This window comes from Melitaea cinxia, chromosome 24 (genome assembly GCF_905220565.1).
Source record: "Melitaea cinxia chromosome 24, ilMelCinx1.1, whole genome shotgun sequence".
NCBI classification, from domain to species: domain Eukaryota; kingdom Metazoa; phylum Arthropoda; class Insecta; order Lepidoptera; family Nymphalidae; genus Melitaea; species Melitaea cinxia.
In genome coordinates this window covers 7,932,579-7,950,335 of record NC_059417.1, presented here as the reverse complement: position 1 = coordinate 7,950,335, position 17,757 = coordinate 7,932,579, and the positions used below count along the sequence as shown (strand labels likewise).

At 32.4% G+C, this 17,757-nt stretch overlaps 2 protein-coding genes and 1 long non-coding RNA gene across 3 annotated transcripts; all 3 read left to right on the top strand.

Moving 5' to 3' along the window:
* The first annotated feature begins 2,353 nt into the window (after positions 1-2,353).
* LOC123665485 (divergent protein kinase domain 2A) lies at positions 2,354-5,108 on the top strand. The gene is made up of 3 exons (XM_045599781.1): positions 2,354-2,995; positions 3,544-3,725; positions 4,433-5,108. Exons 1-3 carry the CDS (start codon positions 2,384-2,386, stop codon positions 4,863-4,865), a joined length of 1,227 nt encoding a protein of 408 aa, XP_045455737.1. The 5' UTR covers positions 2,354-2,383; the 3' UTR covers positions 4,866-5,108.
* A 701-nt stretch (positions 5,109-5,809) lies between these two features.
* On the top strand, positions 5,810-17,426 carry LOC123665422 (G patch domain-containing protein 1 homolog). The gene is made up of 10 exons (XM_045599733.1): positions 5,810-5,981; positions 6,366-6,556; positions 6,848-6,986; positions 7,824-8,005; positions 8,801-9,025; positions 10,259-10,411; positions 10,617-10,764; positions 11,075-11,498; positions 16,143-16,349; positions 16,481-17,426. The coding sequence occupies exons 1-10, from the start codon at positions 5,915-5,917 to the stop codon at positions 17,364-17,366; spliced, it is 2,622 nt and encodes an 873-aa protein (XP_045455689.1). The 5' UTR covers positions 5,810-5,914; the 3' UTR covers positions 17,367-17,426.
* LOC123665423 lies at positions 13,378-13,704 on the top strand. Its single transcript, XR_006745032.1, has 2 exons — positions 13,378-13,487; positions 13,571-13,704. It is a non-coding gene; the product is annotated as an uncharacterized LOC123665423 (long non-coding RNA).
* Positions 17,427-17,757: the final 331 nt, after the last annotated feature.

Below are 17,757 nucleotides of genomic sequence, written 5' to 3'. Positions count from 1 at the left end.
GCTGGTCACTTAATAGTAGGAGTGTAGTGGGTATATATTTTATTTTTATTCCTTGTAAGGAATCCTCATGTAAATTTTTTTAATATTATTATAAAGGAAAAGTTTAGGGTCTGCTAGGCTTCCTCAAGGAGCTAGGCTGGCATGAATGAAGCCACCAGCCTACCACGCAAAATAGGCGCACTAAGACGTCGAGTTGCGGAAAATAGCCCGTCGATAATCAATCAATCAAAAGGAAAAGTTTATTTATTATCTATCTCGTGATCGTAATGGAGATTTCATGAGAAAGCAATTAGAAATTGCAAAATTTTAGGTAAAATGCTTAATCACTTTTGATTTTAAAACCATTGATCTTAATGTCTTGTATAAATAATAGAAAGGCATCTCTGATAGTCATACGTACTAATTTATTTGGATATTTGTAGTACATAAAAAATAATAAAACCATAAATTTTTACACCTTTTTTGTGAAAATCCTAAATCCTGAAGCATCAAGGTTACTGTTTTGGAATTAGAAGAGAAATATTGGTTGATATAATAGGGATGTATAAATTCCTATAATTATATAGCTGTATATGTTTGTCTTCGTTTCTTTAATATATTTTAATAAATAAAATTGTATATTATATTTTTCCACTAGTATTACTGATAATACATTTTTCGATAATATTATTATAATTTAAATGTAACTTATTAAATATTATTTTAAATTATTTTGTAAGCTTTGAATATAGTATAATTATCAAGTGCCTTGATGATGATGATGATGATGATGATGATGATTCAACACATTTTTTAATGAAGTTACATTACAAAATTAACTTAAAGAATATATTAAAATTTTTATTTACTAACTGCTTGTGTGGACTGCTTATTATTGCACATTTATTAATTATTAATATTACAGTTCTAGAATACACTAAATATTAGTGTTTATTTTTGTACAATATGTCATAACTCATAAAGTTTGTAAACTTCTTTTTTTGCCTTTTTTGCTTCTTTCTTAAAAAGGCATACATTAAAATTAATGAACAACTTTTAAATATTAAATAAATAATTCACTCAATAAATCATTTTGCAGTTAACTCCTTTAGTTGAATAGATCTTTAATTTAACAATAAAAATTAACAATTAAAATTTAAATTTATTCGTACTAAATAATATTCACAGAAATGCTTATATAAATATTATATCTTATTATTTTACTTATTTCGCAATATTTATTCTTCTTGCCTATTTCTATACAAACTAGACGGTGCAAGGTACAAGATCACGAAGCCTTTGTTTTTCGCACGCATTAAATTAAGTTTAAAGTTAATAAAATGTAATAAATACGATCAATATTAACTTACCTATTATGTTGTATAAACTTGCAGTGTAATTATCGAAGAACTGTGATATAAAAACCATTTTTATTAAAATAATAAATAAGAGTTCTTGAAACACTTAAAAGTTTTAATTCATTATAACATTGAAACAAATTTTATAATGACACTTCTATTAAAACGAATCTATCACAAACCCTGTAATACTGGAGTTTCTAATTAATAACACACAGTTTTTTTAATATTATTTAAATCTAGTCGAAATTGTAAAATTAGGATAACAACAAAACTTATGACTTTGACAATTTAATTTTGTGTGCAAATTGCAAATAAAACTAGCAATTCAACGGGTAATGGGTGAAAGGCCAAAGTATTCAAATTAAAGGTGTTTCTTGTTTACAGTTACAAGATTTTTATTTGATATTCTTCGTTATGATAACAATACATTAAAACGGGCAAAATATTTTCATTCTAAATTGTACATTAATATTTAAGTAAAGTCAATTCTGTAACATTTTTGTAATACAATAAAAATTGTAACAGTTCCAATTTTTTATTCGCTTTCTTTAATTCTCAAAACCTACTTTTGTTTTGGTATACCGTACTTTATATCTTTCTCACCAAACCATATTACAACATAATTAGCTTATTATTACATTTTAACCAAATATATAATTAAATTATTTACAATTTAAAATTTTACTTTTCAATTTTAAAATTAGTACAATGGGTAAACTTCTGGCAGCACTGTACTACAGTAAAAAAAAAAAGTTTTATTTTGACAATTAAGAGTGAAGTGTTTGGTAAAGTTATTATTTACCATTAACCAATAACAAATAACAATTTTACTTGTATTAATTTATTTGTGATGAAATATGAAAATATGAATTTAAAACTTATAATAAAACATATCCGGAATTATTTTAGTGAATTAATATATCGTTACGAAGGAATAAAGTTATAATATCTTGTAAAACATAATATGCTTGAATTACTTTTCAAATAACTGACCATTATGTGCAAAATATTTGTTACATGTGTGTAATAACTGTTTTGAAAGAATGAAGGGTAAAATTTACGAAAACATGTTGCTAAGACGTAGATTTTGTAAGCGAGTCGCACTCATGCTAACTGTGTTTGCTTTATCGTTTTACGCCTCTGTTTTGCTATTTGGAGGGCTGAAAGGTCCTCAAGTCATGCAGCTCACCGATCTGAACCGATGTCCAGCCTGCTACGGGGTATCTGTGTGTCCTGAATTGTATTCCGATCAAATAACTTTAGAAACTTCTCAGTGGTCTATGTTTAATGCAAAAAACATATTCTACGGTTATACGAAATCAAACAGACGTCTTGTATTAAAAAAATTAGCACACGATACCGAATTCAAAGTGTTTGATGAGAAAATTTGCAAAGAGTTCAATTTAAAAGAAAACTGTAAACCTGTTGAACTTCTAAACACTTCTAATATTGATGATAAAGTCCTGAAAACTGTCGAGTATAACATAACTTGGGTAGACACAGAGCCGAGAAAGGGATTAGTTCTTTGTCCTTATGCATACAGTCTGTATGAGTTATTGCAACCTATTTTGAATAGCAGAAAGGGTAACTATAAGTCTGAAATGTTAAATATATGGACAATATTGAATATCAACCCAGAACCAATTATTTTGCAGGTTAATTTCACATTTTATATAATTTTATTATAAAATTTCTTTAAACAAGTTCGAAACAGAGAATGGAGTTTAAACTATTTTTATCAACTAAACAAATGTAGATGCCATATAACAATGACTCAATATATTAATATTTGTATGAAGAAGAAGTATAACATGTTTTTCATATTCTTCAAAGCTTTTTCTTATTTTTACTGGGCTTATCACCATTTTGTGTAATAACTAGCTGTTTTGCAGTTTTACAAGCGTTAATATGAGGGGGAAAATAGCCTATAGCTTTCCTGAGTAAATAGGTTATCCAACACAAAAAGAATTAATCAATTTGGACCAGTAGTTCCTGAAATTATCACATTTAAACATACTTTTCACCTTTATAATATTAATATAGATAAAGTAAAATTTGGGAGTTAATTTGACTCTGATGCACATAATTAATATAAACTTGACTTCTAAATACACAATTTTGTGTTAATATTTATGTACAAAGTATTTGTATTCGTAAATGTATTAAGTTTTATTAAACTACCCTCATAGTTTTCTTGCCGTAGGTTATACGAAAGGTCGACGGATGGCTAGTACCACCGTATGGTGGTGTGTGTGGTAGGTTGGAAGTGGTAGGGTATGAAGGGAAACCACTCTCAGAGCTGCAGCACGTACCGTGGTACAGAAAGCTAAAGTACGCTCAGAAGATATTAGACGCTGCAATGGATTTTACATTTAAACATGATAGGTATTATTATAATTAAGCTTAATGATTTAAATTGTAAGGTAGTGATTAAATAATACTGTGTGCTGTATGGTTACGGCAGTAAAGAATATTGCTACCCTCTCTTCCCGTGGGTGTTGGAAGAGGCTATTAAGGGATAACACAGCTCCACTACCACCTTTTAACTTTAAAAGCCGAGTGATGACGTGATAACAATCCAACTGCTGGCTTTTCAATACAAAGGCCGTAGACGGCAGCAGCATCTTCGGTGCGACAAAGCCAGCCCTGTGGTCACCAACCCAGTGGTCACCAACCCACTTGCCCTGCGTGGTGACAATGGGCAAAACACATGAGTTCACGCCATTTTTGGCGCGAACTTGTGGAGGTCTATGTCCAGCAGTGGACTGTGATAAGCTGAAGTGTGATTAAATAGTGCTGGACATATTTAGATGTATTTGTTTCTAAATTGTTATTAACACTATGATTTATTTCTAAAATGGGGTATTTTTGACTAGTCTGTCTGCTTGCAATACTGCCAAAATAGTTGGAATCAAAATGATCATCTATATTGTAGATATCTAGTTTTAGATTTATATCATCATTGACAATAATATTTTCATAATTTAAATAATTTTCAACCCATCTCACAAAGACAAAGTGAAATTTACTTAGCTAGTTCTAAAGTTAACATTAAAATTTATAATTAAATAATTTATTTTGTTCTTTTACAGATTCCGTTTCTACTTAATGGATTGGTCTCTAGATAACATAGTAGCAAATGAAAAAGACGAAATCACGTTTATCGATTTAGAAGATATTATTGTACTCGACAAACACATATTACCTAAAGGAGACTTGCCAAATTGGTATCAACGTTACAGCCGAGAATCAATGGGCCCTGGTTTCTCATTTTCCATTGAAAACATGTGTAAACACCATTTAAGCGATCATAATTTATGGTCTGCCTGTTATATTTTAGCCGGCGATGAAAACCCTTTACTGTACCCTATGCCTAAAGAAGTAAATGCTTCAAAACCACACTTCGATAGACTGCTAAATGCCTGCCTTAATGGGGATGATAGATTTAGAACAATAACCAAGCTACAACATGTTATTAAGGAAATGCTGATAGACAAAACAGTTTTAGGTCAAGGTATAAGATGATGAGAAAAACCTTTTTTGGAAAAATCTCTTTTGTTTATGATTTGTCTGTGATATTAATATTGTATATTTATTTGAATAGGTTGTGACTTTATCAATATGATATTGTTTTGTATTTTATTTATTTTAATAAACCATTTATTATTATAGTATACTGTTAGACTTATAGTGTACCTAGATTTATAAAAAATTTATATAGTAGTAATTTTGGCCGTATATTAATTTGCAAATATAGTGTAGAAACAATAAGCTGTTTTATTGTACAATGCTTCATCAGACTGCTTTTAGAATTTATTATTTTAAATTTCATAATTTTCATCATTCCTAAGATGGGATATATTACACTAGACAGTAATAGAAAATAAAAAGTGATAAGCACTGAAAAAAACTTATTGATAAAATTACTTTTCTCTCTTTTAAAATTTTATCTATATTATATCATCATCAACATCATTATTCCAGCCTTTTGCAGTCCACTGCTGGATATAGGCCTCCACAAGTTCGCGCCAAAAATGCGTGAACTCATGTGTGTTGCCCATAGTCACCACGCTGGGCAGGCGGGTTTGTGACTGCAGTGCTGACTTTGTCGCACCATCCCGGTATACTTACTGTACTCTGTGGTCGCACCTAAGACGCTGCTGCCCGTCCTCGGCCTGTGTGTTTCAAAGCCAGCGGTTAGTTGGTTATCCCGCCATCGGTCGGCTTCTTAAGTTCCAAGGTGATAGTTGAACCTTGTTATCCCTTAGTCGCCTCTTACGTCACCGACGGGAAGAGAGGGGGTGGCTATATACTTTGGTGCCGTAGCGACACAGCACTTCTATATTATATAGTATTTTATATTTTATCTAATTAAAATTATGGAATGTATTTAATAAATAAATATACATGCCTATTTTTGAACTAAACTGAATTGACATTTCCATAGTATTATAATATTTGACAGTTGACACTTGACATTCCGCACAATCGCAATTGAAACAAAATATCAATTTTAAGAATGTAATTTATTACGAATGATTTGTATATGACTTAATTAAAACATTATTTTAACAATGAGCAGTGACGAATCGGAGGAAAACGTTATTCGTTATGGAACCCCTCTAGATCCTTTTGAAGAAGGTATGGCATAACTGGTCTAAGAAATGTGTAAACAAAATCTTTGTTAGTACATTTTATTATGTTAAATAAGTTCACGAAGAACGAGAATGTATTCATACTAATAGCTTAAGCCTGTTTAGGCTTTATGACATTGTGGTACGACTAAAATATTCGGAGTCTAATAGAATAGAATGTCTTATTCTAACCGTTTATTTATGTCAATGCATGTAAACCCATCCGCCAACCCGCATTTGTGCAGCGTGGATTAAGCTCTGATCCTTCTCCTACATAGAGAAAGAGGCCTGGCGGTGGAAGGAAGAGGCCCGTTGGTGGATAAGGATATACTCCCCTCCTAATAATCGCTATCAGGCATCAATGATAACAACCATGTATATTCTTTTATAGATGAAGTACCATTGAAAAGAAAATTTCAGCAACAACCCGATCAGTATGCAGTTGATGAGCATGGTAGGAGGAGGTTCCATGGAGCTTTCACTGGAGGCTTTTCAGCGGGTTATGGAAACACCGTTGGGACACCAGAAGGATGGGCCCCAAGTAGTTTTAAAAGTTCACGTTCGGAGAAGGCTCAGATTTCAGTAAGCGTCCACAAACTAATATTTCTAATTTCTTCAGTGTCTCTTTTACTTGTCCGCATTTTTTCTTTCACTTCAATTTAACTAACTACAGAATCGTAATCATTTACTATCAGTAATTTTTCTCACTAATAATCTCCATTGCAAAAATCTAATATTTTTAACTATCAAAATGAGCTCAGTCCAAGTACTCTTTGTTCAAATTAATCTCACTAACTATATTTAAGATTTAATTTTACTAACGATTTATTTATTTTTAAACATATAACTTATTCCAACTTGCCTTTGTCGTAGAATCAAAGACCCGAAGACTTCATGGATGAAGAAGATCGTTCAGAGTATGGGATCGCACCTCGCAATCTGCAGACCAAAAGTGAGTTCTCCGGACAAAAGAGGTTGCATTACAGAGGATTTCACGATGGGCCTATACCTGGTATGGATTTTCTTACTGATATAACTTGAGGTCAAAATCTGTTACAATTTTAATCAAAAATATTACCTTGTATTTATGTGGGGTGATCTGTATTGTTAAATAGACCATAAAGGTGACAAAGAAGTAAACAATCTACCTGGATATATAAATGCCTGCAGCATTAGGAGCTATGCCAGCAAACCCTAATCCCTTACCCTTCCCAGAGCTCTGTCTACCTTACTCATAACAAGAACATAATACGCCTTGAAAGCTGTATTACTTACCAGTGATCTTCAGTGAGGTCGACTGTGAGGTATTTCTCCAGTCGAGCTGTTTCCTAACTCATAAAATTGTTATATATTTGTGGGTTTTTATAAATACATTTTTAATAATTCCATCCTATATTAAAGTACTGGAAAATGTAAAAGATATCTTTCTTTAGAGTTCCACAATATCTGTCAATCACTGTTTTTTACATAGGGAGATATATGTTGTAGATATGGTTCAAACTGATTTGATGTATTTATAATGTAAATTTATTTGTTATTTTCAGTAAGTCAATTGTAAATTAAAATTTTTAAACTGTGATCTAAAAGGATATAGTTTTAAGACAGATTTTGAATCAATAGAATTAACAAGAGTTTTTTTTCCGTAATTCGTTAATCAAGAAGATTACCATGGGGAAACTTGCAGGTCATAAATATTTCAAGAATTTATATGCTTAGAATACTTCTTGGTAATCTGTCATAGTGCTCAGATATGGATCTATCATCTAGTACAACTCTAACAGATGCAAAGCATATTGCCCATTTATAGAACATTTGAAAACAGTAAAATACATTTTCCAATTCTATTCAGGTGAACCAGTATTAGGACAGTTACTCCGGGCGGTCCATGAGACAGCAGCAGTGAAGATGCTTCGTAAAATGGGGTGGAAGGAAGGCCAGGGGGTGGGGGGTAGACTGACTCGTAGCGACAAGAAACGTGCTAAAGATCAGCATAAAGTATATGGCTGTTATATGCCCACCGAGATGAGACAGGTGAGATGGAATTTTAATATACGTATTTGAAAAGAATATAGGGAGTGAAGAAGAAACGCTGAGCAGTTTTTAAGTGTTTAGACATCTTTCCTATTAAGGCGGGCGACGCATCCGCAACTCGTTTAATGTTGCAGATGTCGTTGGGCGATGGTAGCCATTTAACATCACATGGCTCCGTTCGCTCGTTTGCCGCACTGTTATAAAATATCAACTTTTTTATAAAATAAAAAATTGATGCTAGGACTTGCCCTGAGAGTCACGTTTTACCGCGCAACGTTTCTTGCGGGAAAGAGGTGATTATATTTTTAAATATGACGGTAATCGTTTTTAAGGAATAAATTCCAGTCGTGTATTGGAACTGACATTTTTGAAGTAAATACAATGGTATTTACTTCAAAAATGTCAGTTAGTAATGACTTCTTTACTAGTATGGGGATGGGGTCGCTTGTATACCGTCATACTAAAAGTTTGCTTTATAAAGTTGCTATCGGATTTTTGCAGATCAACTTTTATTGTTTTTTGATTATAAAAGTTTTTTCCCATAAATCTCCAAATTTTCTAAAATGGATGATTTACAATACAACAACATTTTATCGAGATTTGAGTTTTTGTTTTACATATTATATGATATTTTGTATTCTTTGTATTAATGTATAGTAAAATTATACAGTAATGTATCTTTGAAGTCTTAATAAAGTAGATGGTATTGCCATATAAAAAAAATTGTAATTATTTGTACAAATTTTACATACTATTCTTATTTAAAATATCAAATAAAATGTTTTCTATTTACAGGAAAATAAAGAAGAATCAGATGAAAGTACAGACTCAGAATTTGACTATGAAACATTATTTGCACCGGACGATTATGAACCTTATATGCTCCAACGCAAGAACGACCGCTTCGGACTCGGCTACAAGGGTCTCAGTCGGCATTCTGTGCTCGGGAACTTGACTGGAGAATATGATAACGCTGGAAATTCTAGAAGTCATCTGGTTATGAAAGAAAAAGGGAAAAAGGTAAGTTAAAGAAGATTACGCAGACACATGTTATCTTGACATTACTGAAGAGCAGATTAATAAACTTGAGCGAATCCAGAATTTATGTATACGATTCGTATTTGGACTTCGTAAATATGATCATATCTCTGAATTCCGTAAAAAACTTAAGTGGCTCCCTATTCGCTTTCGCAGGAATACGCATATTCTTAACTTACTTTACTCTATTCTATTTAACCCTGTTGCACCTGCTTATCTAAAGCAACGATTTAAATTTCTTAGTGATATCCATGAACGCAGTCTTCGTTCTGAGAATACCTTACTTCTTGAAATTCCCCCTCACTCCTCTTCCTTTTATTCTAAATCTTTCACTGTTCAAGCTTCTCGACTTTGGAATTCTTTACCCTTGCATATTAGCCGTGTACAATCGCTTTCTATTTTTAAAAAGGCTGTCAAGAAGCATTATCTTGATATTCAACGTGAATAAAATTATATATATATATACATATGTATGTATGTTTGTATGTATGTGTTTGTGTATGTATATGTTTATGTATACATGTATGTATATGTGTATGTATGTATGTATGTATGTATGTACGTATGTATGTATTTATGTATATGTTTATGTATGTATGTATGTAAATAAGTAAATATATTCAAACGTTTATGTCTCAATTTGTACACCTACACTGACACAATACCATCTCCTCTGCCCCTAGGTTGCCTGGAAGAGATCGCTTTTTAGCGATAAGGCCGCCCTTTGTGCCTGATGATACTCTGTTTAAGTTCATAATATGTATTATTTCTGTTTTGGTGTACAATAAAGTGTATTGTTATGTTATGTTATGTTATGTTAAAGAAGATTAGTAACTAAGATAGTAATGCGTTCCCGCAACACAAGTGAATAAAAAATTTAATGCTTTACACATCTGTCGTCAGTAAGATGAAAATACTGTATTTGGGATCCGAAAAATTAATCATGACAAATAGTAGGAAATATGGACTAAAAAGCCCCTAAAAAAGCTTATGTGTGGCCTATACAAATGTCATGTTAATTGAATATTGTGCCAATGTTTTAATATTGAAGTTTCTAATATATTTGATATAACAGTATGTATGGTATGTATGTAACATTTTTGTAAGTAATTAAGTATTCTTACAAAAATACTGTCCACATTTTTTACTTTTCTTAAAAATTGGTTAACCTGAGTAAAGACAGAAGTCTATCATTAAAATGCATATATATTTCAGGTGTCGATAAGGGGACAAGCCTTCGGAGTAGGAGCCTTTGAAGCAGATGACGACGACGTGTACGACACTCATGATATGTCACACTACGACTTCGAGATAGGTGGCGCCACTGAGATAAAGGACAAGAAAAAACTCCAAACTAAAAGTTCTAATGTTAGTACTTGCATAAATTATTTTATTTATACTTCTAGCTGGCCTGGCAAAAACCCAGGATTGCGGATAAGCGTGTAGTTGCTGGTACAGTGCCCTCTATCTTTCTTTGCACCAATTGTATCTCCTATAAAATGGCATTAAAAATAACGACACCAGTACAAATATAGTACATAGCAGTTACAAATATATATCTATGCTCTATCAGGTGCTAGAAGGGTTCGTGAAAGCCAGCAAGCCGCTGCCCTCAGTGGCTCACTACCCCCCGCCCGCCCTGCCGCGGGACTTCGCCCCTGCGCCCGCCGGGGCCCGGCGCTCCCGCTTCGACGCCACCGAGGCCCCGCAGAGGGATCAAGGTTAGTCATTAGTTCATAAGTGATTATGATTCAAAATTTTTTATTTATTTTTTTAAGGTGTAATTTTTTTTTAATTTATTTCTATTTTCTAACTGAACTAACTGTCTGGACTAAGTTCAACCATGGGTGAATGTTAATAATTTTGTGATGACGTGATAAGTTGGTGAATGTTAATAATAATATTAATTTGTACTAAGTGGCATTAAATTCTTACGATTTGCTGGCTTTTCCTTCTTACTAACACAATACTCTTTACATACTAAAATATCTTTAATAAAGTACAAAATACTAGTGTGTTTAACAATTCTAGGTCTAGGACGTCATGAACTAACAGCTGAAGCAAGAGGCGCGATACTCGGAGAAACGCCTCTCCCAAAAACACAAGAACAGACACACTCACAAACACAAGAAACAAACTTAACCAAACTACTCGGAAAGAGTATCGATTTCGTTTCAACAGATACACAAAAAGATAAAGAAAAAGAAATAGATTTTATATCTATAAAAGATACAGGAAAAGATATAAACGTTTTCAAACCGTTTATAAGCGATCCCAAGAAACAGGCGCGATATGAAGAGTATTTAAGAGATAAAGAGAGTGGAAAAGAAACAGATAGAGTTAGTAGAGATACAGGAAGAGATAGGTTGAGTGAGTGGGAGATAAATAGAGAAATGATAGAGTTCGAACAAGCTGCCAAATTGTATAGACCTTTATCTGGAATTATGGGAGATAGGTAAGAATTGTTTATGCACATATTTATGTATTTATTAAACTGTGTGTATGTATTTTTTAAACTTTTTTTTATATGTGTTGTGATTAAAACAGATTATTTAGTTTTAAGTTTTATTAATTATAAGAAGTTAGGAACACTGTGACAACTTGACAAGTATAGATAATAATTTCTTAAAGCGGAACAAAGAGTAAAAAGTACACAGACTAAAAATATATATTTAAATAACATGTTAATCAACAATTTTACACTATGAGTGAAGGCTGCAATTTTAAATTTATTTCAACACACCCACCAAATTAAAGCCTTCCCTCATCTAACTTTAGTAATTAACAATAATTAGTAACAGTATTATTAAACACTACAAAAATTTCTTAATAGCTAGCTTAACACATGTAGTATGCTACTATTTCAAAGGATTATTATTTGCAAATTGATAACAACAAATTCCTAACTTATCTCTAAGATATTGAAATCTTACTCGAGGAAGAGCTTTAGTAAATATGTCAGCACACTGCTCACTTGTACATAAGTATTTTACATCTATATCTTTTTCTTGAAACTTTTCTTTAATAAACTTATACTTAATATCAATATGTTTACACCTTTTGTGAAAGTCTATATTTTTAATCACTGATATTGCACTTTGACTGTCCACACTTAAACAAATTGTGTCCTGATTATAGGCACCAATGTCAAGTAGTAGTCTTTTGATCCACAATGCTTCCTTTGTAGCGGAACATGCAGCCATGAATTCTGCTTCTGTAGTGGAGAGGGCTATGCATTGCTGTCGTTGACTTGCCCATGTTACAGCTCCTCCATTTTTAATAAATACATATCCCGTAGTAGATCGCCTTGTGTCAGTGTCGGCAGCATAGTCTGAGTCACTATAGCCTTCTACTATATTATTCTTCATTGAAAAATAAAGTAACCCATATTCTTTGGTTTCCTTTAAATATCGAAATATCCTTTTTATACCAGCCCAGTGAGTATTATTATAGCAGTTCATAAAACGACTTACTAAGCTTACGCCAAACATAATATCTGGTCTACTGACAATTGCAAGGTGCATCAGAGACCCTACTGCCTCTCTGTATGGTATACTCTCTTCGGCCGCTGTTTCTACCTTTTCCAAGATTGTATGAGGATCTACAGGAATACTATTTCCATTGGCATCATTCATATTGAATTTTATCAGTAATTTTTCTATATACTTCTTCTGGTGAATAAATATTTGCTTGTCAGACCGTTCTATTTGAAGACCTACAAAATTTTTTGCCTCCATGGTTCTTATTTCAAAATTTGCTTTGAGGTCATTCACTACCTTACTTATAACATCTTTCTTCTTAGATATAATTAATCCGTCATCAACATAGAGCAAGAGATACACTTTTGTTCCTTCAATACTTCCTATATAGACACTTTGATCAGAATGGCTGTTTTCAAAACCAAATTTGTTTAGTACACTTTTAAATTTATTATTCCAACAGCGTGGTGCTTGTTTTAAGCCATAAAAGGTCTCTACCTTTTCAATTTACATACATAGTTAGGTGGGGCATTTATTCCTTCAGGTGGATACATATATATATCTTCTGTGATGTCTCCATACAGAAAAGCAGTTTTGACATCAAACTGTAACATTTCTAGTTCATGTTGACATACTTCTGAAAGTAGAATTCGCAAAGAATCATATCTCACAGTCGGGGAAAATGTTTCTGTATAATCAATTAGGTAATTCTGTGAACATCCTTTTGCACAGAGTCTAGATTTATAGACTGCGCCAGATGGCTCGTCCTTTATACGAAAAATCCACTTACAGCCAATTACCTTTGAACCTTGTGGTTTCTCTACCAATGTCCATGTCTCATTTTGCTCATGTGCTTTTAATTCCTCTTCTATTGAATGTTGCCATTTATCCTTATTTCTAGATGATATAGCTTCAGAGTATGTCTGTGGTACATTTTCATTATCGGGAACTTCACCTGTACAGAGGTAAGTATTATTTTCTTGTTTAGTTTTCATTGATCTGGTTTGAATAATACTGTGTTGTTTTAAATTATAATTTTTATTTTCAGGAATATATATAGAGCTTTCATCAGAATGAAATGAATCATCACTGCTCGTTACTGTACTTATATTATTTGATTGAGAACTATCTGATGAAGTTTCATACATCTCTGTGCTGTCCATTAAAGGCTCTGTTTCATTACTTGTTTTATTATTTTCTTCTGAATTTAAGGGTACTACTACATGGTTTTGTCTTATTGAGTTTTCCATAAATACTACATCTCTACTTACGGTAATTTTTCGAGTTTTTGGATTTATGAACCTGTAACCTTTGGTAGTTTCACAATAACCAATAAATATTAACTTGATTGCCTTAGGATCCAGTTTTTGTAGTTTTTCTTGAGGTACTTTAACCATGGCTTCACAACCAAATACTTTTATATTACTTACATCAGGTTTCTTTCCACACCACATCTCCTCAGGTGTAGCATATGACAGTGCACGTGTTGGACAACGGTTAGTAATATAGGCAGCTGTAGATACTGCCTCCGCCCAGTAGTGTTTCTGTAAATTTGAATTGATTAGCATACAGCGTGCTCTTTCCATGAGTGTGCGATTCATTCTTTCTGCCAAACCATTCTGTTGAGGAGTATATGAATTGGAAGTTTGATGAATTATGCCTGATTTCTTTAAATAATCTGAGAACTCCTTATTTATGTACTCCCTTCCATTATCAGTTCGTAAACATTTTATATTTAAACTAAGTTGATTCTCTACTAAGGCTTTATATTCTTTAAACTTTCCAAAAACATCTGATTTGTTATTTAAAAAATAAACAAAAACTTTTCTGGTATAATCATCAGTTAATGTGAGGAAGTACCTGGCCCCTCCTAGTGATTTCACTTCCAGCGGTCCACATATGTCAGAATGTACTAACTCTAGAGGTTTCTTGGCTCGGGTACCTTCAGCTGGAAACGGCAGTCTTGACTGTTTTCCTTCTTTTGTTATAACTTGTAAGTCTATCTTGCCACACCTTTTAACTGGAAGCATTTTGTCATTTGCTATTTTGATATTTGTAATTGGTGGGGGTACATCATCATAAAGCCAGTCTTGCCTCATCGTCATGTGCATAGATGCTCCTGAATCAATATACCACCCATCATCATTATGAGCTGTTGCTGAGAACACAGCTACATAGCCAGAATTATTATTACTTTGTTCCTTTTTATTTTTCTTGAACCAGCAGTCTTTACTTAAATGGTTATAGCGGTTGCAGTTAAAACATCTCGGACCTTTCTTTTGACTTTTATTATTAATAGGCTTATTAAACTTACTATGCTTTGTGTAAAGTACGGTAGTGTCTGAATCAATTGATTTTATTTCCTGAAGCAGTTTAGTTTTAATCATATCAGCACTTATCTTCACACCAGAGCTTTCTATACCCATAATCATCGGTTTGTAAGTATCCGGTAAGCCAGCAAGCATCAGTGTTCCCAACCACTCTTCATCAACTTTAAAATTGATATTTCTTAGCTTGTGGGCAGATGACATAATCTTATTTACGTATGCTTCTACACTTTCACTCGTCTCTAGTGTTGTATTTATCAAATCTTTTAGCAATCCTACTTTTCTAGTCAATCCGCTGTCTTCAAATGATTTGGTTAGATTTTCCCAAAGTTGTTTTGCGTTTTCAGCATCTTGAATGTGTATATATATAATTGGATCTACTAATAATATGAGTTTTGACTTAGCTTTAACGTCTCTCTTCATTGATTTTAGATCATCGGGTGTTGGTTCGGTCAGTATGCAGTCATACAATTCCTCGTGTTGCAAATAGGCTTTGACCGCAAAACTCCAGCTTGACCAGTTTTCTCGACCCGTGAGTTTAGGGATTGACATTATTGCATTGTTGTTATTCATTTTATCTGTATAATATTTGTAACAGCAAAATAAAATATTAAAAATCTGCGTACCGGTAACGTAGGTTATGTACGTGGTTTAATATTCACGGTATTACTGCTATTACCGAATATATATTATTATATTTCGATTGACTTTTCACTTGCACAATATTAATTGATAGATTAGAGCATCCTGGGCCCATAACCTGTTGTGATTAAAACACATTATTTAGTTTTAAGTTTTATTAATTATAAGAAGTTAGGAACACTGTGACAACTTGACAAGTATAGATAATAATTTCTTAAAGCGGAACAAAGAGTAAAAAGTACACAGACTAAAAATATATATTTAAATAACATGTTAATCAACAATTTTACACTATGAGTGAAGGCTGCAATTTTAAATTTATTTCAACAATATGCAAAGATAGCTTCATCAAAGCGTCAGTATATCGAAATTATTTTTAAACTTTTTCGAACTTGACAGTTTAAAAGTGATAGTTCATTCGTTCATTGTTTCAAATTTCATTTTAAATAATTAAATTGACTCTGTTTTATACGCACACAATCGCGTAAACAGTTACATGGATATACAAACACATAATAAAACAAACAACACCTTAATTAGTTGAAGATATATCCTTCAAAATTGGGTTGCAAGATTCTACCCTAACTAACATAGTAACATACATTCCAAGTTAAATAAAAGCTTGTAAAAATATATTTGCGAATTTTCTAGGTTCACACACGCCTCAGAACCAGACGAAGGTGCTTTAAATCCCCTCACCGCTGTAGCTAAGAGCTCAGTCAATTACGGTTTAGCAACTCCTGAGCAAATAGAGGCTGCTAAAATGGGCGCGTACGGTACAATGACTAGAAAGGAAACGAAATGGCGACCGGAAGCTTTAGTGTGCAAGAGGTTTAATGTACCGGAAATCGGGGAAAGGTAACTTGATTTTCGTATTTAAAATTTAAAGCAATTTGTCGTTTTGTAAATGCGCCTTTATGTATTATATTTTTTTGTTAAATTAGTTAAATATTTTGATAACATTATCTACAAACATTTGATTGTTGCAGAAGTGAACCTAAGAAAGATGAAAAATCAAAAGTGTCATATTCAATTTTCTCATATATGGAATCTTCAGTTCACGACAAAGAAAGTTTTACGAAAGAACAGAGCAAATTCAGCGGATCTAAATCATTAAATGTTGATAAACAAAATAAAACTGACAAGCCAGTTGAGGTTAAAAAGCAAGTAGATAAGCCAGTGTCAACAGAAATAAATACTGGACCTTACAAGAGAATGACTGTAGCAGAACTATTCATGAAAGAGTCTGAAAAAGATTTGCAAACTAAAGATAAAGAGACAGAAACAGTGCAAACAATAGAAAAGTTTGATAAAATGGATCTTTATAAGTCTATATTTTTAAGTGACAGTGAAAATGAGGAAATTACTGAAGAAACAAAAAGCACTGATTATAAAGATTTTATAGAAAAACCACTAAATGTTGAAAGAAACACATCTCCACCGAGAGGAATTTTTGCTAATATCGATTTTGATGAACTAAATTCTTGGAAGAGGCAGTCTGAAAATAAAACTACAGATACCAAAGAAAAATCCGACCAGAAAACTACAAATTCATTAAATAATGAAGCAAAAGAAATAAACGATAATTCAAAAGAAAAAATAGATAAAACTGGCCAAATAGAAAACACAGATAGTATTTTACCGGAAGCAGTGTATGGTCCGAAAATTCCAGAAAATTTACAAAAGAGATTAGAAGAAATGCCTGAAAATAATTTCAAACCCGTTTTTAGGAGAAAAGATGAGAGGGATCTCGATGAATCTTCCAGCTCTGATTCATGGGTCGAAGCGAAGGTTAAAACGAAAAAGGAAAAGAAAAAGAAAAACAAAAAGCACAAGTCGAAAAAGAAATCAAAGCATAAGAAAAAAGATAGATAAATTGTTAATGATAATAATGTTGTTTTTTTTTTGTTATTCCATTATTAAACATGTTTATTGACAAATAATTTTTTACTAACCAATCCATTGTACCATGTATTAGAAAATAGCATTAAATATTTCAATGGTAGGAATATGCATCAAATCAAGTTGATTCTTAAAAACTTATAATTTGTGATAAATATTCTTGTTTATTGCGTTATTTTAAATTAGAAAACGAGTAATTCGCAGTAGAAGTTGACGCAACCGCAGGACTGTTACAATATTTATTTGTTTATCGATGTGAACAAAATCAAACCTGAAATGTAACCTGTACATATGTACCAGACATGAGAGCAAACTAAACCACAGCAAATGGTGTACAAGACGTTTTGAAAGGGGGGGTTTTTTT